The following is a 22,311-nucleotide window of genomic DNA, read 5'->3' on the forward strand; positions in this document are numbered from 1 at the left end:
GAGTGTCAGTTGCCTCCTGGCATCATCATGTGGATGTACGTGGTGCTTGTTTCACTTGGTGATCAGAAGCATGAGATAGAAGATGTGTACTGAGTACAGTGCTTAGCACATGGTCGGAGCTCAGTCAGTCACAGCACCATCACATGTCTCCTCTTCGTCATCCTCATCGTCAGAAAGACCTTGATCTGGGCTGGGGAGATAGCACAGTCTGCACAGCTCCTGCCCCGCTTGCCAGAGACCCAAGATTCAATCCCCAGTGCCACCCTGCGCTAGAGTGGGGTGATACTCTGCTGTGTTTTTTTCTCTCATATTTTTCTGATAATATGTATTTATTTTCCGGAGAGCAGCCACTTCCTTCCTTGACTTTGTGTGTGTCCAGCCTCTATGAGCAGCAAAGCTCGGCATCTCTGGAAACCACAGAAGAGGGCATGTATGTGTACAAGTGCCGCGCAGAGACACACACACACGGCAGCTTCATGCCAACCACATACTGCGACATGCTCCTTCCTTGTCCTGAAATTTTAGACACGCTCATCCGATTCCTAGAGTCTCTAGACATGTTTATTTACTATGAAGAGCAAGACCAGAGCACATCTCTCTGGGAAATGCTGCTACAGGTCAAGCCCAGACCACATGTATTGCAAGGCCTGTGCCCTTCCACTGAGCCTCCGCCCAGGCCCCAGACTCCAGAGCTTTTTGCTTAGTCACACTGTGACTGATGCTGGAGTTGGTGTCAATAAAGACTTTCCCCAGGGAAGTCAGGTTGGCGTCATGGTAGCATCTGCAACTTGGTGGCTGGAAAAGCTTTAAGATATAAAGCAGAACTAATTGTTTAATAGACAGGAACCTAAAGGCAAGAATATAGCAGATGAGATTTGGGGTCTCCATTTTGGAAAAGCTAGGAAATCAATCTTAGGTATATCCCAAGGGATGCATGGTTTTACTAATTTTTGCCTGAGCACGACAGCTAACATGCCAAAGATATTATCCACTAGGGAAAGAGAGAGACAGGCTGGGAGTATGGATTGACCTGCCAATGCCCATGTCCAATGGAGAAGCAATTACAGAAGTCAGACCTCCCACCTTCTGCTCCCCATAAAGAATTTTGGTCCATGCTCCCAGAGGGATAAAGAACAAGGAAGCTTCCAGTGGAGGGCTACTACTCCATCCACACAGCTCCCTCCACCTGAGCTCCATAACCCATCCCTTCCTTGATAGCTTCCCTATTCTCTATCCCTCTGGGAGTAAGGACCAAAGATATTTTTTTATTTTATAAACAGTTAATAACGATTAAAAAAAGATTTCCCAAACCCGATGCCTTCCTACCTTGCCCAGATCCCACATATAAAGTGCTTGTCAGCATTGTGCAGCCTCTGCAGTCACTTCAGCTTGCTTCTACCTGATCATGTGGTTGGCACTGCAGAGTTCTAGTCTGAAATGAGGGGCATTTGATGGGCAGGCCAGGAGCCTGCCTTCTGTCTCTCCAGCTCTGCAGGAAGCCCTATATGGGCGGCTCTCAGGCCCAGGCAGCAGCTGTGACTCTAGAATGTGCCACAAAGGGGCAGGAGAGCACAGGGCTTGCCCGCCTTTGCCAGCTGTGCAGGATGCCCAAGCGCACCAGGACACACTTAGCAGTGGATTGGGGGAAGAGTTTTGCCAGTAATCACCTTAAACATCACGAGTAAAAGTCCTGCTTTGGGAGAACCTCAGAGACCCTGTGGCTGGTTTTGTTTTTGTTCTTGTTGTGGGGGTACATTTTTGCTCTTTACATGGAAATGTACACCATGACTGAAATTTTCTTTCTAGAATTGATAATTCCTTAAGAGGATCGTAGCTCAACAGGTGAGTCCAGGTCTAACAATAGCTGAGGCACCAGGTTCGATTCCTGGTAGGACCTGGAACCAGGGACAGCACAAAGGAAGCCCATGGATGGTGAACTGGTACTTGGGTGTCTGCAGTGTCTCTCTCCCACCAGTTGGTCTCTTGTCCTCTCTTCTGTCTCAGAAATATAGAGAGAGTAAAAAGTGGGCCAGAGAGGTGACTTGACAGTATCACTCATCTCCTGGGTTCATTTCCAAAGACGGGCGGAGGGATGGGCAGCAGGAGCTGGGCATCTGGCTAAACATATACATCACCGTGAACAAGGACCCAGGTTCAAGCCCCTGGTCCCCGTCTGCAGGGGGAAAGCTTCATGAGTGGTGAAGCAGGGTGGCAGTGCCTCTTTGTCTCTCTGTCTCTTTATAGAGCCCCTCCCGCTCTCAGTTTCTCTGTCCTATCAAATAAAAACGGGGTGGGGGAGTGGGAGAAATGGCCGTCGTGAGTGGTGGCTTCCTAGGGCAGACACCTAGCACCAGCAATAACCCTGGTGGCAATAACATCTTTAAAAGAAAAATTCACTGCTGCTGCTGCTACTGCTACTACTAATAATGATAAGGCAGGGAGATCACTGGACATGGCTTATACTACTTAGATTTTTTTTGGCTTCAGTTACCCCACCAAAGACAGTAAATAATAATGATGTTGCTAGCTCATCCCTTTTCTATCAGGGCCCTGCTCAGCCCTGGCTTGTGGTGGTACAGGGAATTGAACCTGGGACTTTGGAGACTTGGGCAAGAGATTCTCTTTGCATGCTCATAATGCTGTCCACCTCTGGAACCCTCCTGGTGCCTATATTCCTAAATGGGCAACTGTAGGAAAAAAAATTTTTTAAAGAAGCTCTCAAGTAATTTGTTCTCTGTGAAACCTGTCCCCAATGACAGCCGCAGGCTTGGAGACTCTGCACTCCACCCCTGCCCCCCACCCATGAAGGCCTCAGCCCTTGGAGACTCTGCACTTCACCTCGGCTCCTCCATGACAGCCCCAGCCCTTGGAAACTCTGCCCCAACCCTCAGAAACTCTGCACTTCACCCCTGCCTGAGCATGACAGCTAACATGCCAAATATATTATCCACTAGGGAAAGAGAGAAACAGGCTGGGAGTATGGATTGACCTGCCAATGCCCATGTCCAGTGGAAAAGCAATTACAGAAGTCAGACCTCCCACCTTCTGCTCCCCATAAAGATCTGTGGTCCTTACTCCCAGAGGGATAAAGAATAGGGAAGCTATCAAGGAAGGGATGAGTTATGGAGCTCAGGTGGAGGGAATTGTGTGGAGTAGTACCCCTCTTATCCTATGGTCTTGTCAATATTTTTTATTTTATAAGCAGTTAATAACAATTATAAAAAGACTTCCCAAACCCGATGCCTTCCTACCTTGCCCAGATTCCACATGTAAAGTGCTTGTCAACACTTTTATATACCCCAGTATATACCCAGTATACACCTCAATGCCACCTGCCATTGGCCTTTCAGGCTTGAGTTGTTGCTGACACTGGACAGGCAGTTACACCTCACACTGATGGGAACCTAATCTGGTTTAGGTTTCTTTCTCATCTTAGGTGTTTGCATATTGCCCATCTCTCCTGCGTTCAAAGAGAAAGCATAAACTATGGGCAGTTTCTGAAACCTCACCACTGTCCACTCTGCTATAACAGGAAAAGGCCTGTGTGTACTTGCATGTTCTTCCTGGGCAGTAAAACACTCTATAGAGAACTATAAAGCACACCCGGAAAAGTTGTGTTTTGTGAATACATCATCATCTTTCTCTTTGGCATGACAATGGTGTGACATTTCCTGGAGGTAGAAGTTTTGCTGCATGAATACACATTCGCTTTCTGCTATGGCATTTGCAGTAGAATATATTATTCTGTCGGTGAAGTATGTGCTGGCTCTTGTGTGTCTTAGGCACTTAGGAAATGACCGGAGACTTGAGTAGAGGTAGAAGTAGATGTTACTACAAACACACACACATAGACACACACATACAGACACAACGCATGCTCTCTTATCATTAAAATATTTTATTCTGTTAATAAAGTATGTGCTGGCTCTTGTGTGTCGCTGGAGCATATAGTAATAACTCGAGACTTGATAAAGGTAGAAGCAGATGTTACAAGTCACTCTCTTTTCATTATAAGCCTAAAATCCAGAGGGCATACTGGAAAAACATAGGCTTCAACCTACACAAACAAAATAGCCCAATTTTCAAAATGAAAAAAAAAGGGCATTAATACAGTGCTCAGGCAATCTGTCAAGTGACAATAATAACAGCTTCCTGGTCTTGGATACACGTATTCCTTTTTAAATTTGATTCATTCACTTTTTAGATAGAGACAGAGAGGGATGGAGGAGATAGATTAATGATAGATAGATAGATAGATAGATAGGTAGGTAGATAGATAGATAGATGAATGATAGACTTGCAGCATTGTTTCACCACTCGTGAAGCTCCCCACTCCCAGCAGGTGGGGACCAGGGATTTGAATCCAGATCCTTTGCATTGGCACATGTGCACTCTACGAGGCACACCACCGCCTGGTCCCAGACACACACATTTCTATGTACATATGTGCTTGTGTATCAGCACATATGTATCTATACATATTATACATATGTGCTTGGTTTTTTGCATCCAGGGTTATCGCTGGGGCTTCCCCCAGTGCTTCTCAAGGTCATTGTTTCTTTTTACTTTCTTCTTCTTTTCTATTCAGTAGAACATAGAGAAATTGAGAGGGAAATAGAGAGGGAGAGAACAAGAGAGACGCCTGCAGATTTGCTGTGCCACTTATCAGGCTTCCTCCCTGAAGGTGGGAGTTGGGGGCTCGGACCCTGGATCACCACACGTGATAATGTTCAACTGGGTGCTCCACAAGCCTCCCCCAGCAAGTTTTTAAAGTGTGCAAAAGGAAAGTCTTGATGGGACTGTGGCAGCTGCTAAGTGTCGGGTAGGAAACAGCCGCATGCGGGAGCACCTTCCTCCATGTCAAGCTCTTCCCAGCTAGAGCAGCCCTTGGTGATGGTCCGCAGGGTGCATCTCTCACAACCTATGGACTTACTGCAGCGCCTACTTTTCCAGAACTGAATAAAAACACCCTGTAAGCATGTATAAGCAATGTGATTCACTGTGCTGCATGTTTCCAGGTGACCCACCTGTTTGACAATGGAGCCACTGTCTTCTTTGCGGTCTTCATGGCTGTCTGGGGTAAGTGTTCACACCTCCTTTGAGTTCTCTCCACACGAGCTGCTAAGTCCCTTGAGAGTCTTACTGCAGATATGAAAGGATCGCTTAAGTCAAGTCCTTGGCTGCTCTTGTAGACACAAGCTGGTACATTATTCATTTGGTTTATTTTAAAAGTGATGGAGGAAAAAAGATGTCTGATTTCTCTCGGGTCTTGAGCAGTTTCTTCAGCTCTCCATTACTAGAGCAGAATTCACCTTTTGTTGGGTAGAAACATACACAACACATAAACACTCACACTCCCATACACACACACTAACTCACCCTCACACACATACTCATTCACTCACATACACTAACTCACACTCACACACACACTCATTCACTCACACACACTAACTCACCCTCACACATGCACTCATTCACTCATAACTCACACTCACACACACACTCATTCACTCACACACACTAACTCACCCTCACACATACACTCATTCACTCATAACTCACACTCACACATGCACTCATTCACTCACACACACTAACTCACACTCACACATACACTCATTCACTCACACACACTAACTCACACTCACACATGCACTAATTCACTCACACACACACTAACTCACACACACTCATTCACTCACACACACTAACTCACACTCACACACACTCATTCACTCATACACTAACTCACACTCACACATGCACTCATTCACTCACACACACTAACTCACACTCACACATACACTCATTCACTCACACACACTAACTCACACTCACACATGCATTCACTCATGCACACACTAAATCACACTCATTCACTCATACACTAACTCACACTCACACAACTCATTCACTCATACACTAACTCACACACACATGCACTCATTCACTCACACACACTAACTCACACTCACACATGCGCTAATTCACTCACACACACTAACTCACACACACTCATTCACTAACTCACACACACTAACTTACACACATATACTCATTCACTCACTAACTCACACTCACACATGTACTCATTCACTCACACACACTAACTCACACTCATACATGTACTCATTCACTCACACACACTAACTCACACTCACACATGTACTCATTCACTCACACACACTAACTCACACTCACACATGCGCTAATTCACTCACACACACTAACTCACACACACTCATTCACTAACTCACACACACTAACTTACACACATATACTCATTCACTCACTAACTCACACTCACACATGTACTCATTCACTCACACACACTAACTCACACTCACACATGTACTCATTCACTCACACACACTAACTCACACTCACACGCACTCATTCACTCACACACTAACTCACACACACTAACTTACACACACATACTCATTCACTCACTAACTCACACTCACACATGTACTCATTCACTCACACACTAAATCACACTCACACATACACTCATTCACTCACACACACTAACTCACACATGCACTCATTCACTCACACATACATTTGCACATGCACTCATTCACTCACACACACTAACTCACACACATGTACTCATTCACTCACACACACTAACTCACACTCACACGCACTCATTCACTCACACACTAACACACTCATTCACTCACACACACTAACTCACACTCACACATGTAATCATTCAGTCACACAAACTCACCTTTACAAACACACTCATTCACTCACATACACTAACTCACAGTCACACATACACTCATTCACACACACTAACTCACACATGCACTCATTCACTCACGCATACATTTGCACATGCACTCATTCACTCACACACACTAACTCACACACATGCACTCATTCACTCACACACACTAACTCTCACGCCCACCCTCATACACACACATTCACTTACACCTACACACACTCATTCACTCACACACACTAACTCACACTCACACATGTAATCATTCAGTCACACAAACTCACCTTTACACACACACTCATTCACTCACATGCACTAACTCACACTCACACATACACTCATTCACTCACACACACTAACTCACACATGCACTCATTCACTCACACATACATTATTTGCACATGCACTCATTCACTCACACACACTAACTCACACTCACACATGTAATCATTCAGTCACACAAACTCACCTTTACACACACACTCATTCACTCATATACACTAACTCACACACACACCCTCATACACACACACACATTCACTTACACCCACACACACTCATTCACACACATACAGAGACATACTCACACAGACACGAACACACTCGCACACAGTCTCATACATACACACACCCCTTCTAGTTTACAAAGAGTGTGGGTGGGCAGGAGAAAAGGGGCGGGGTGGTAGGGGATGTACCTAGTAGAGTGCAAACATTGCCACGTACAAGGACCTGGGGTCCAAGCACCTGGTCCCCAGCAGCAGGAAGGGAGCTTCACAGAGATGAAGCAGTGCTGCATGTCCCTGTCTGTCTACCTACCTACCTACCTATCTCTCCCTGCATCGTTATGTTTTTATATTTTAAGAGTTTTTTTTTAGCATTTATTCTGGATAGAATTATTTTATAATGCATTTATTTGCAAATATATCACATAGTTTGTAATGGAAATTTTTCTTAATTAAAAAGGTCAATTAAATAAATTAAGATTAATCATCAATCATAAGAAAAAATGTTCATAAGAGTAATAGTTATATCTTTGGGTGAAAAAAATGCAATTTAATATGATTATCATCTTTCATACTCTGTTTCTTTTTTAACTTTTATTTATAAAAATGGAAATATTGACAAGACTATAGGATAGGAGAGGTACAATTCCACACAACTCCCACCACCAGAACTCCATATCCCATCCCCTCTCCTGATAGCTTTCCTATTCTTTATCCCTCTGGGAGTATGGATGCAGGATCATCATGGGATGCAGAAGGTAGGAGTTCTGGCTTCTGTAATTGCTTCCCCACTGAACATGGGCATTGACAGCTAGATCCATACTCCTAACCTGTCTCTCTCTTTCCCTAGTAGGGCGGGACTCTGGGGAGGTGGGGCTCCAGGACACATAGTGGGGTCATCTGCCTAGGGAAGACAGATTGGCATCATGGTATCATCTGGAACTTGGTGGCTGAAAAAGAGTTAACATATAAAGCAGAAAAAGTTGTTGACTAATCATGAACCTAAAGGGAAGAATATTGCAGATGAGGATTTGGGGTCTCCATTTTGGAAAAAGCTAGTATGTCTATTTTAGGTATATTCCAAAGGGCCCATGACTTTACTAGTTTTTGCCTGAGCCTGACAGCTAACATGCAGGTGGACCCAAAGTATTATCTGGGGAGATGGTGTCATAGTTGGAAAAAGAACTAGAAAGCTGAATCAGGGAGGAGAGTAGCTTCCAAATATGGGGAAATATGTAAATATTGTTAACTATAAACCCCATCAATTTGATCTGGGGCCCATATTCAGCACAGGAGCCTGTGTAGCCTCTGCATCCCTGCAGGTCTGAGCTCACATTCTGTGGTCATGGCTAGGAACACTCCAGGCTGCACTCATTTCAGGACCCATCTTCCTCAGGTAGTAGGTAGAGTATGTTGTCCAACCTCCCTTTGGAGAGTGGAACATTCCTACCATTGTTGATCTACATAGAGGGCAGGGACCTATAGGGGCCTACAAAGGGGTCCATTATATTGTTCCTGATAGAGATGGCTAGTGACAGTGGAGAGAGGGATTTCTTAGAGATCTAGGCCCATCATGTCTGTGTGGGAATCCCAGGGCTCCCTGCATAGGCTGATGGAGTGGCCTGATAGTGACTAAAGAGTCATCTTTAATGTATGCCAATCTCTTGCTCAGCTTTTGTAATCCTTACTTTGTCTGACAAGGTGTGCTTTGGAATGATTGAGGGACATGTAATAGGAAGCAGGTGAGGAGGGTAGCTAGGTCTAAGTAGAAACTGTTTCATAAGGTATTTTAAGGTGTCTTTTTAGGTCTTTCTACTTGCTTCATTTATTGACTCACTGCAAACTATTATGCACTTTTGCCTTAAGGTATATATTTTTCCCCTAACTTATGGATATGTGCACATATGTCCTATCTCATGGGCCCTGGTCTATATCTAGGTTTTGAGGTTTTGTTAAGAAATGTGCCACCTTATTGTACCAAAGTAAAAGACTCTGGGGCTTGTGGGGAGGGGAGAACACAGGTCCAAAAAGGATGATAAAGGACCTAGTGGGGGTTGTATTGTTATATGGGAAACTGGCAAATGTTATGCATGTAGAAACTATTGTATTTACTGTCGAATGTAAAACTTTAATTCCCCAATAAAGAAATTAAAGAAAAAAAAGAAAGAAAGAAAGAAATGCACTACCTGAACTGGAATTAAGGAATCCTATGAGCTAAGAAAGGTCTCACCAGAGTAATGAAGCTGAAAGGCTGACATTCCAAGCCTGATGTTTCTGGACACAGTCCTAAGTGAAACATGCCGAGGTGGTACTGGTTGCATTGATTAGGCTGGGATCAGCAGATGCAGTAACAGTTGGTGTAAATTGTGAGGAGCATACAGAAAAGTGAGCCCCACCCTAGAGGGTATGGGCTTTATAGAGGAAAGGGGAAGGTTCCTGCTGTCTTAGGGTTTAAGAAGGCCAGAGATAGTTACTGTTATCACCAAATTATTTGGCAATTGGGTTGGCTTTGAAAACCCTTTTGTTAACATTTGTTGTATTGTACAAGACCTCACCATAATTTGTGTCTTTTTATGCTATTTTCATAGAGCTGTATCTTATAAAGTAAAACCACCAGTTGTTTCTGTTCTCCCTGTTCTAAGCTTTTAGAAGATTTAGTATTTCAAAGAACAAGTCATTATTACAAATGTATTAACAATTTGAGCCCACTGTTAAAATTCAATCTGATTGCCAGTTTGAGGTTTGAAGTGCTTATATTGAAGGAACATGCACTCAGAGCTATGTTCTATGCATCAAAATGAGACATTTGATCCATTTCCCCTGTCATGTTAAATAGTGATTTATGAGGCTATAAGTTAATAAGAGTGTGTATTAACACCATTCCCACCACAAAAGCTCTGTGTCCCTCCCCTTACTTTCCCTACCTCCACTGAGGCTGAACATCTACCCTCACCCTCCATCCAGAGATTTTTACTTTGGTGCCATACTCCAAACTCAGATTATGCTCTGAGTTTCCCTTTCTGTTCTTCTTTCTCAACTTCTGTTTATGAGTGGGATCATCCTGTACTCATCTTTGTCTTTCTGACTTAGCTCACTTAACATAATTCCTCCTAGCTCTATCCAAGATGGGCCAGAGAAGGTGGGTCCATTGCTCTTAATAGCTGCATATTATTCCATTTTGTAAATATGCCACATCTTTCTCAGCCATTCATCTGTTGTTGGGCATCTAGTTTGCTTCCAGGTTTTAGCTATTATGAAATGTGCTGCTATGAATATAGGTGCACACATATCTTTTTGGTTGGGTGTTATGGAGTCCTTAGGATATATCCCTAGGAGAGAAATTACTGGGTCATATGGGAGGTCTATTTCTAGCCTTGTGAGAGTTCTCCAGATTGTTCTCTACAGGGGCTGGACCAATTTACATTTCCACCAGCAGTGTAGAAGGGTTCCTTTGTCCCTACAACCTCTCCAGTATCTGTTGTTGCTGTCATTTTTGATGTATGCCGTTCTCACAGGGGTAAGATGGCATCTCAATGTCTTTATTTGCATTTGTCTGACAATCAGTGACTTGGAACAATTCTTCATGTGTTTGTTAGCCTTTTGAATCTCTTCTGTAGTGAATATTCTGTCCATATCATTTGCCTTTTTGTTGCTAAGTTTGGTGAGATCTTTATATATTTTGGTTATTATTCTCTTGTCTGGTGTATGGCATGTGAAGATCTTCTCCCATTCTGTGAGGGGTCTCTTTGGGTGACAGTTTCTTTTGCTGTGCAGAAGCTCTTCAATTTTATGTATTCCCATTGATTTGTTTTTGTTTTAGTCTTCCTTGCAATTGAATTTGTATCATCGAAGTTGTCCTTGAGGTTTAGGTAGGAAACATTCCACTAATATTTTCCTCTAAGTATTTGATACTTTCTGGTCTAACATCCAGGTCCTTGACCCATTTCAAGTTGACTTTTGTTTCTGGTGAGAAGCATCATCACAGCCAAGTGAGATTTATTCCAGGAATGCAAGCCTGGTTCAATATATGTAAGTCAATCAATGTCATTCACCACATCAATAAAAGCAAAACCAAAAAACACATGATTATCTTAGTATACGCAGAGAAAGCCTTTGACAAAATCCAGTACCTATTCATGATCAAAACACTACAAAAAAGGGAATAGATGGAAAATTTCTCAAAATACAGCAGACCTGCAGCCAACATCATACTCAGTGGATGGAAGCTTAAAGCATTCTCCTTCAGATCAGGGACTAGCCAGGGCTTCATTACTCTTCAACATAGTATTGGAAATTCTTGCCATAAAAATCAGGCAAGAAATAGGAATCAAAGTAATACAGATAGGAAGGGAAGAAATCAATGTCTCATTATTTGCAGATGATATGATAGTATACATAGAAAAACCTAAAGAATCCAGCAGAAAGATACTGGAAATCATTGGGCAATATAGCAAGGTGTCAGGCTACAAAATCAATGTACAAAACTCAGTGCCATTTCTTTATTTACACACTAATTCTGAAGAAGAAGTTATCTAGAAATTACTCCCATTCACTGTTGCAGCAAAATCAATCAAATATCTATGGCTAAACCTGACCAAAGAAGTGAAAAACTTGTATACTGAAAACTATGAGTTGCTATTCAAAGAAATAGAAAACAATACCAAGAAATAGAAAGATATCCCAAGCTCATGGATTGGAAGAATTAATATCATGAATATTCTCCCCAGAGCCATATACAAATTTAATGTGATACCCATCAACGTTCCACCAAGCTTCTTTAAGCTAAACCCCCACATCTGTGGACATTTCATCTTTGATAAAGGGGCCCAAATTATGGAGGGAAAAGAAATGGAGGGAAGAGGCTCTCTTCGATAAATGGTGCTGGGAGAACTGGGTTGAAACATGCTGAAGAATGAAACTGAACCACCTTATCTCACCAGAAACAAAAGTCAACTTCTTCTCTTACATTAAGAAATCTTTGCCAAACTCAAAGTGCCTAATATTTTCTTCAAATTGTTTTAGCTCATTTAAGTCTATGAGTTAGTTCAATGTGATCCTTATATTCATGGTCAATGGTCTGTATGCTATTGATCTCCGATTGAATCCAGAGAACATTCAAACAAATAATTCAGTCCTTTCAAATGTACTGAGACTTGTTTTATGGCCATGGCTTGGTGGCTCAGCAAGTGTCATTGCACCTGTAAAGAAGATATATTTTGCTACTGTCAATTATACTGCATGCTGAACTGCACTTGGGTCCATTCTCTGCTTATTCTGTTTGAGTTGTTTATGTCCATACTAATGCCAGCTCTGACATTGTAAGTTGACCCCTTTTTCCTTTTAGCTATGTCAATTTTATCTCTTAAATTTTAAATTTAGGATTGTTTTGTCTTCTTGATAAAGTGGCTTCTTGAAAAATAGATTTCTCCTTATTTATGGTGATACTTCTTGTTTGCCAGTATACTGTGCCTAAGATTGAAGTTGTTGGTCTTTCTTGACTTGTTTGCAAGATACGTCATCCTCCTTTCTTTCAAATGTAATCTATTGTATATCTGTATATACACACATACAACTTTTTTTTAACCAGACCAGTGTTCAGCTCTGATTTATGGTGGTCCTGGGAATTGAGCGTGGGTTGGTGGAATCTCAGGAGTGAGAGATGTTTGCATCACCGTTGTGTTGGTGCTGTAAGCAGGAATGTCTGTCCCGTGACCTTCCGTGCTATTTCCCCAACCCCCATTATATGTAAAGTGAAAATGGATGATGTAAAACATGATAATCTCTATTTAATCAGAAAGTTTTGCTGTTGACATTGTAGGCAGTCATCAGACTATCTGGTTTCAGTATACTGTAACCTCCCCTCTATATTCCTGTCCCCAGCCTCTTCATTGACCCCACCCTTGTTCTGCCTTCTTTGATTTTTTTTCATGACTTGATTTTATCTCCATCATTACTAACTTTACTTCCTTGTCTTAATAGTTTAATGGTCATTGATGCATTTTTAAAAATATTTATTTATTCCCTTTTTGTTGCCCTTGTTTTTTATTGTTGTAGTTATTATTGTCATTGATGTTGTCACTGTTGGATAGGACAGAGAGAAATGGAGAGAGATGGGGAAGACAGAGAGGGGGAGAGAAAGATAGACACCTGCAGACCTGCTTCACCACTTGTGAAGTGACTCCCCTGCAGGTGGGGATCCGGGGGAACCGGGATCCTTACTCCAGTCCTCGCGCTTTGCACCACCTGCGCTTAACTTGCTGCGCTACTACCCAATTCCCCATTCATACATTTTTCATGCACAGCTTTCCTTGGTAACAGTCTACTGTCAGACAGAATAACGTGGTTTTCCGTGTGCTATTAGACTTTTATGGATATACTTCCTCTTCTACCTTCTGCTCTTGTTTTTGTTGTCATTTAGTACTCTTGACACGAATCTCTCTGCTACATATGGAATAAACTTCTTGACTCAGTATTATTTTTCTTGAAAATAATAATTATTGTTATTGTTAGAGAAAGTGAAGTGAGGGGCTGGGTGGTGGCACGCTGGGTAAAGTGCCCATAGTACCATGCACGGAGACCTGGATTCGAGACCCACTCCCCACCTGCAGCGGGGATACTTCATAAGCCGTGAAGCAGGTCTGCAGGTGTCTCTCTTACTCTCTCTTTTTAAAATTTTTATTAGAGATTTAATATTTATTTACAAAATTATATGGTAACAGAAGTATAATTCCATTATCTTTCCCACCACCAGAGTTCTTTGTCCCTATTCTCTCCATTGGAAGTTACAGTAGTTCTCCCTTGGTCATAGGTATGGGTTGACTAATATTTCTGTAACTTTCTGTCTATATTTTTATGTATTTGCACATTTTTTCTCTGGTAAAGCCTTCTCTTTCTAAGTCACACCTACACCTGTTACTATTTCCAAATGTCCTTCCTTTTTTCCTCTGCTACCTCTGGGTCCTAAGGGAATTGCGTTTCAGAGCCCTCTGGTCACTTTCCCCCTAACATTTCTTCCCCTCTGAGGATGTAGACCAGAATTCTTTTCTTCCTTCCTTCCTTCCTTTCTGTTTTTTTTTTTTTGCCTCCGGGGTTATCACTGGGGCTCATTTCTTGCACTGTGAATCCACCCTCCTGGCAGCCATTTTTCCCATTCGTATTGGATAGGACAGAGAGAAGTTGAGAGTGGAAGGGAGGGGAATATAGAGAGATGTTGGGTAGTTGCCATCTCCCCCTGGCTTCTGCTTAACCATATGCCTATATAGGGATTTTACTGATCCAAAGCTTTGGTCTATTTACATAAATCACTTTTACATAAAGCACTCCAGGGCATTGGTGGTTCTATGATAGGATTCTCTCCTGCTCCACCCCCTCCTTGTCACACACTGATCCCTTCTTTGTCACACTCTGATTTTCACCCGTCACTTTTCTCTCCACCCTCTCACATCCTGTTTCCACCCTACTTGGAGAGTATAAAAACAGCTGCTCTTCTGATTAAAGACACTTGGAAATTGCTTTCCGGCTCCGAGAGTTCCAGAGTGTATCTCCTGCGGAAGTTGGTGCAGCACGAGTTCCTGATCCCTCTTCCACACAGCAGCCTAGGTCAGCTCCAGTTGAGTTCTCTCCAACCCAGAGAGCACTAGCTCGGGAAGAAGTACCCTCAGGCTATCCCGGCAGAGAGGGAGAGAGGGACACCTGCAGATCTGCTTCACTGCATGTTGAAGCGACCCCCCTGCAGGTGGAGAGCTAGGGGCTCGAACCAGGATCCCGTAGGCCCGTCCTTGCGCTTAGAACCATGTGTGCTTAGCCCACTGTGCCTGCCCCCCCCCAATTTTTTAATACTTTTATTTATTTATTATTGTACTGTGTGTTTGTTTGCGTGCATGCATGGGAGTGGGAAGGAGAGGGAGAGAGAGAGAATAAGTTTCTTAACCATTCACCTGCTAGACACTTTGACTGTGTCAAAGCTACGCCCCTGGCCATGGGCTGTTTCAGCTGTGGCCCATGGAGCAGCCGTTGTGTCGTGATATCTGCCTGTGGTCTGGGAGCACTCCCACAGCCAGCCACTCACATGGCTGTTCTTACTGTGTGCACTGGCCCACCAGGAGGGGCAGACAGAGTCCATAAGTGGCTTCTCTCTTCAGTCCAGCCTAAGTGGCCACATGGGGAGTCTTTGTCAAACTTTGGGGGGAGGGACCTTGAATTCTTAGAGCATTTTGAATTTTGGCTTTACATGTAAGGGGTTGTAGACCTCTGTTTCTCCCTCTAGTTTGCTTAGTAGGAAACAGAGAACAAAAGGTTAATTGATTTGCCTGTTGAATGTTATGTGAACTGAATTTCATAGAGAAACACATTTATTTCAGTAGTTTGGTCTTTGTTTGTTTGTTTTTCCACCAATCAGGACACTGCTCTCAGTTTATGATGGTGCCAGGGATTGAAGCTGGGGTATTGGGGCCTCGGGCTTGAATGTCTTGTGTTTCCATTATGCCATCTATCTGGCCTCTGGACTGGGTTTCAAACCAAAAAATGTCCTTGTCATCTGCCAGAGAGCTCTTAGTCATTACTCTGCACTGTCCTTACACTAACTTATTAAAATATATGTATGTTCTGCATTTTATACCACAAGTGAGGGATGGAGAGAGGGGAATAGGAAAAGAATAGAAAGGAAGTGAGTTTGTCCTTTGGAACAGGCATTTGTATGCTAACTGCCCTTCATGGATTCAGTCCCCAGTACTTGGGGCATTTTGCCTTCACAGTAAGGTCCATGGGAAGATGACCCCAATCTGCCCCTGGAGTGTTTCTGATAAAACTTGAGTTGCTGTCATCCTCAGAGTAAGAGACACATTTGCTTGTGACTGTCATGACAGTGAGACATGCCTCCTTTTCATATGTCTCTGTCACTGTATAGTGTTCAGTAATTCAGCCAAGTCAGTGTTTTTCATTAAGCAGATCCTCTTGGGTCTGCCGGCCAATTACCTCACACACTGTGGACAATGTTCTTAGGGGAACTCACTCTGTGACCTTCAGTGTGACAACAAAGATATGGTTTTGAGGGAGTCAGGCAGTGGTGCAGAGGGCTAAGTGCACGTGGTGCGAAGTGCAAGAACCGGCATAAAAATCCAGGTTCGAACCCCTGGCTCCCCACCTTCAGGCAAGTCGCTTCACAGGTGGTGAAGCAGGTCTGCAGGTGTCTGTCTTTCTCTCCCCCTCTGTCTTCCCCACCTCTCTCCATTTCTCTCTGTCTAATCTAACAACGATGACATCAAAAACAACAACTGTAATAACTACAACAACAGTAAAAAACAAGGGCAACAAAAGGGAAAATAAATAAATAAATATAAAAAGGAATGATTCTGAGAAAAGAGAAGCAAATGTCTCACCCTTTTCTCCAGTAAGACAGCTGGAGTGAGAGCACCTCACAGACGTGTTTGTCGCGAGGAGGGTTTTGTGATAAGAAATCACTGCCAATCAAGTGTTCGTTGATTTGCTAAGTTTGATTATTTCCTACTCTGCTACTGAAAATATAAATTTTTATCAGTTAGAAATGCTGGCAACCCAGTTTCCTGTATCTCCCACCCTAAGACCTTTGTTCTGCCTCTACTTGCAAATCAGTTTAATTCATTTCTGATGGAATCTCTAATTTTTCATCATGCTCAACACAAGCTTAGTGATTCTCTGGTTAAATGAGGTTGAAACAGGAATCTTCACGTTCAAGAGTGCTCACACAAACAGCTGCCATTTTTTGCAGTGGCCTCATTATTCAGAAAATCACAGCTAACAGCATTATTTCTGTATTTGTAAATATCTTTTTGTCTCTTTCTGCTTGTCCCAGCAACAGTTTTCCTGGAGTTTTGGAAAAGACGACGAGCAGTTATTGCTTATGACTGGGATCTGATAGACTGGGAAGAAGAAGAGGTTTGTATCACTCACCATGGGATTTAAAAAATTTTTTATATTTATTTTCCCTGTTGTTGCCCTTGTTGTTTTATTGTTGTTGTTATTGATGTCATTGTTGTTGGACAGGACAGAGAGAAATAGAGAGAGGAGGGGAAGACAGAGAAGGGGAGAGAAAGACAGACACCTGCAGACCTGCTTCACCACCTGTGAAGCGACTCCCCTGCAGATGGGGATCTGGGGGCTTGAACCGGGATCATTACACTGGTCCTCGTGCTTTGCACCACCTGTGCTTAACCCACTGCGCTACCACCTGACTCCCTCACCTTGGGATTATTCAAGGGCAAGAAATGCACCGTCCCCCAGTCACCACTCCGTTGTGCAAGAAAAGTCAGAATTCCTGGTATAGCCTAGTGCCTGTCTTGGCGGGAAATGACGTGCAGTATAAAAGAGTATTAATGGGCTCCTTGAGGCAATATCTTGATTGCTTAGCAGAATAAGTTGGCCGGGAGAAATAAAAACTTAGCCTGTAGGTAGAGGAAGCATTGGAAAACATTACAGTAAGATGTGCTGCTTTCCTTTAAACGTTCTTTTATTCTTCAATTCAGTAGGAGGATCATACTCATTGTACAGTGCTGGGCTCATAGACGCAGGCTTCCTGCAAAAACTGTCGACACTCTTTTCAGGCCTCTGGACAGTGCCTAGATCTATAGACAGAAACATGATCTGGACCAGTGAGGACTGAGGAACACTTGCGTGTCAGGCCAACATCAGAGGGAATGTGTCCAATGCAGGGACCACTATGGAAAGTTGATCAGGGGAAAACTGGACCTTCAGTATCTCAGCTGCTGCCCAGCTCTTCGCTCATTCGACCCTTGTGCAAGACCTGTCCCCTCACTCACTCAGCACCTCCTGAAGACCTGTCCCCTCACTCACTCAGCTCCTCCTGCAGGACCTGTCCCCTCACTCACTCAGCACCTCCTGCAGGACCTGTCCCCTCACTCACTCAACTCCTCCTGTAGGACCTGTCCCCTCACTCACTCAGCATCTCCTGCAGGACCTGTCCCCTCACTCACTCAACTCCTCCTGCAGGAACTGTCCCCTCACTCACTCAGCACCTCCTGCAGGACCTGTCCCCTCACTCACTCAGTTCCACCTGCAGGACCTGTCCCCTCACTCACTCAGCACCTCCTGCAGGACCTGACCCCTCACTCACTCAGCACCTACTACAGGACCAGTCCCCTCACTCACTCACCACCTCCTGTAGGACCTGTCCCCTCACTTACTCAGCACCTACTACAGGACCTGTCCCTACATTCACTCAGCTCCTGCTGCAAGACCTGTCCCCTCACTCACTCAGCACCTCCTGAAGGCCTGTCCCCTCACTCACTCAGCTCCTCCTGCAGGACCTGTCCCCTCACTCACTCAGCACCTCCTGCAGGACCTGTCCCCTCACTCACTCAGCTCCTCCTGGAGGACCTGTCCCCTCACTCACTCAAACCTCCTGCAGGGCCTCTCCCCTCACTCACTCAGCTCCACCTGTAGGACCTGTCCCCTCACTCACACAGCACCTCCTGCAGGACCTGTCCCCCTCACTCAATCAGCTCCTACTGCAGGACCTGCCCCTCACCCAGGACCTCCTGCAGGACCTGTCCCCTCACTAACTCAGCTCCACCTGCAGTACCTGTCCCCTCACTCAGCTCCTCCTGCAGGACCTGCCCCCACACTCACTCAGCATCTCCTGCAGGACCTGTCCCCTCACTCAGCTCCACCTGCACGACCTGTCCACTCACTCAGCTCCACCTGCAGGACCTGTGCCCTCACTCACTCAGCTCCTCCTGCAGGACCTGTCCCCTTACTCAGCTACTTCTGCAGGACCTGTCCCCTCACTCACTCAGCTCCACCTGCAGGACCTGTCCCCTCACTCACTCAGCACCTCCTGCAGGTCCTGTCCCCCTCACTCACTCAGCTCCTCCTACAGGACCTGTCCCCTCACTCACTAAGCTCCACCTGCAGGACCTGACCCCACCCTCACTCAGCACCTAATGCAGGACCTGTCCCCCTCACTCAATCAGCTTCTCCTGCAGGAACTGTCCCCTACTCACTCAGCTCCTCCTGCAGGACCTGTCCCCTCATTCACTCAGCTCCTCCTGCAGGACCTGTCCCCCTCACTCACTCAGCTCCACATGCAGGACCTGTCCCCTCACTCAGCACTTGCTGCAGGACCTGTCCCCTCACTCACTCAGCTCCTCCTGCAGGACCTGTCCCCTCACTCACTCAGCTCCTCCTGTAGGACCAGTCCCCTCACTCATTCAGCTCCACATGCAGGACCTGTCCCCTCACTCACTCAGCTCCTCCTGCAGGACCTGTCCCCTCACTCACTCAGCTCCACATGCAGGACCTGTCCCCTCACTCAGCTCCACCTGCAGGACCAGTCTGTCCCCTCACTCACTCAGCTCCTCCTGCAGGACCTGTCCCCTCACTCACTCAGCTCCTCCTGCAGGACCTGTCCCCTCACTCACTCAGCACCTCCTGCAGGACCTGTCCCCTCACTCACTCAGCTCCTCCTGCAGGACCTGTCCCCTCACTCACTCAGCTTCTCCTGAAGGACCTGTCCCCTCATTCACTCAGCTCCTCCTGCAGGACCTGTCCCCTCACTCACTCAGCACCTCCTACAGGACCTGTCCCCTCACTCACTCAGCTCCACCTGCAGGACCTGTCCCCTCACTCAGCTCCACCTGCAGGACCTGTCTGTCCCCTCACTCACTCAGCTCCTCCTGCAGGATCTGTCCCCTCACTCACTCAGCTCCTCCTGCAGGACCTGTCCCCTCACTCACTCAGCACCTCCTGCAGGACCTGTCCCCTCACTCAGCTCCTCCTGCAGGACCTGTCCCCTCACTCACTCAGCTTCTCCTGAAGGACCTGTCCCCTCATTCACTCAGCTCCTTCTGCAGGACCTGTCCCCTCACTCACTCAGCACCTCCTGCAGGACCTGTCCCCTCACTCACTCAGCACCTCCTGAAGGACCTGTCCCCCTCACTCACTCAGCTCCTCCTGCAGGATCTGTCCCCTCATTCACTCAGCTCCTCCTGCAGGACCTGTCCCCTCACTCACTCAGCACCTCCTGCGGGACCTGTCCCCTCAGTCACTCAGCACCTCCTGAAGGACCTGTCCCCCTCACTCACTCAGCTCCTGCAGGACCTGTCCCCTCACTCACTCAGCACCTCCTAAAGGACCTGTCGTCCTCACTAACTCAGCTCCTCCTGTAGGACCTGTCTCCTCACTCACTCAGTTCCTGCAGGACCAGTCCCCTCACTCACTCAGCACCTCCTGAAGGACCTGTCCCCCTCACTCACTCAGCTCCACCTGTAGGACCTGTCCCCTCACTCACTTAGCTCCTGCAGGACCTGTCCCCTCACTCACTCATCACCTCCTGAAGGACCTGTCCCCCTCACTCACTCAGCTCCTCCTGTAGGACCTGTCCCCTCACTCACTCAGCTCCACCTGCAGGACCTGTCCCCTCACTCAGCTCCTCCTGCAGGACCTGTTCCCTCACTCACTCAGCTCCTCCTGCAGGACCTGTCCCCTCACTCACTCAGCTTCTCCTGCAGGACCTGTCCCCTCACTCACTCAGCACCTCCTGCAGGTCCTGTCCCCCTCACTCACTCAGCTCCACCTGCAGGACCTGTCTCCTCACTCAGCTCCACCTGCAGGACCTGTCCCCTCACTCACTCAGCTCCTCCTGTAGGACCTGTCCCCTCACTCACTCAGCATCTCCTGCAGGACCTGTCCCGTCACTCACTCAGCACCTCCTGCGGGACCTGTCCCCTCAATCACTCAGCACCTCCGGAAGGACCTGTCCCCCTCACTCACTCAGCTCCTGCAGGACCTGTCCCCTCACTCACTCAGCACCTCCTAAAGGACCTGTCCCCTCACTCACTCAGCTCCTCCTGCAGGATCTGTCCCCTCACTCACTCAGCTCCTTCAGGACCTGTCCCCTCACTCACTCAGCTCCTCCTGCAGGACCTGTCCCTCACTCAGCTCCTCCTGTAGGACCTGTCCTCTCACTCAGCTCCACCTGCAGGACCTGTCCCCTCACTCACACAGCACCTCCTGCAGGACCTGTCCCCTCACTCAGCTCCTCCTGCAGGACCTGTTCCCTCACTCACTCAGCTCCTCCTGCAGGACCTGTCCCCTCACTCACTCACTTCTCCTGCAGGACCTGTCCCCTCACTCACTCAGCACCTCCTGCAGGTCCTGTCCCCCTCACTCACTCAGCTCCACCTGCAGGTCCTGTCCCCTCACTCAGCTCCACCTGCAGGACCTGTCCCCTCACTCACTCAGCTCCTCCTGTAGGACCTGTCCCCTCACTCACTCAGCATCTCCTGCAGGACCTGTCCCCTCACTCATTCAGCCCCACCTGCAGGACCTGTCCCCTCACTCACTCAGCTCCACCTACAGGACCTGTCCCCTCACTCACTCAGCACCTCCTGCAGGACCTGTCCCCTCACTCACTCAGCACCTCCTGCAGGACCTGTCCCCTCACTCACTCAGCACCTCCTGAAGGACCTGTCCCCCTCACTCACTCAGCTCCTCCTGCAGGATCTGTCCCCTCATTCACTCAGCTCCTCCTGCAGGACCTGTCCCCTCACTCACTCAGCACCTCCTGCGGGACCTGTCCCCTCAGTCACTCAGCACCTCCTGAAGGACCTTTCCCTCTCACTCACTCAGCTCCTGCAGGACCTGTCCCCTCACTCACTCAGCACCTCCTGAAGGACCTGTCCCCCTCACTCACTCAGCTCCTCCTGTAGGACCTGTCTCCTCACTCACTCAGTTCCTGCAGGACCTGTCCCCTCACTCACTCAGCACCTCCTGAAGAACCTGTCCCCCTCACTCACTCAGCTCCACCTGTAGGACCTGTCCCCTCACTCACTCAGCTCCTGCAGGACCTGTCCCCTCACTCACTCAGCACCTCCTGAAGGACCTGTCCCCCTCACTCAGCTCAGCTCCTCCTGTAGGACCTGTCCCCTCACTCACTCAGCTCCACCTGCAGGACCTGTCCCCTCACTCACTCAGCACCTCCTGCAGGACCTGTCCTCTCACTCAGCTCCACCTGCAGGACCTGTCCCCTCACTCACACAGCACCTCCTGCAGGACCTGTCCCCTCACTCAGCT

The 22,311-nt window shown here is 46.5% G+C and overlaps 1 protein-coding gene across 6 annotated transcripts in view; it reads left to right on the forward strand.

Moving 5' to 3' along the window:
- ANO4 (anoctamin 4) overlaps positions 1–22,311 on the forward strand; it is a 413,046-nt gene that overhangs the window by 347,942 nt on the left and 42,793 nt on the right. For all 6 annotated transcript variants that reach the window (XM_060195637.1, XM_060195638.1, XM_060195640.1 and 3 more), the window contains 2 exons: positions 5,019–5,079; positions 17,075–17,157. In XM_060195637.1, coding sequence (XP_060051620.1) covers positions 5,019–5,079; positions 17,075–17,157 — 144 coding nt within the window. The remainder of the gene's footprint in view (positions 1–5,018; positions 5,080–17,074; positions 17,158–22,311) is intronic.

This window comes from Erinaceus europaeus, chromosome 7, assembly GCF_950295315.1.
Source record: "Erinaceus europaeus chromosome 7, mEriEur2.1, whole genome shotgun sequence".
NCBI lineage: Eukaryota > Metazoa > Chordata > Mammalia > Eulipotyphla > Erinaceidae > Erinaceus > Erinaceus europaeus.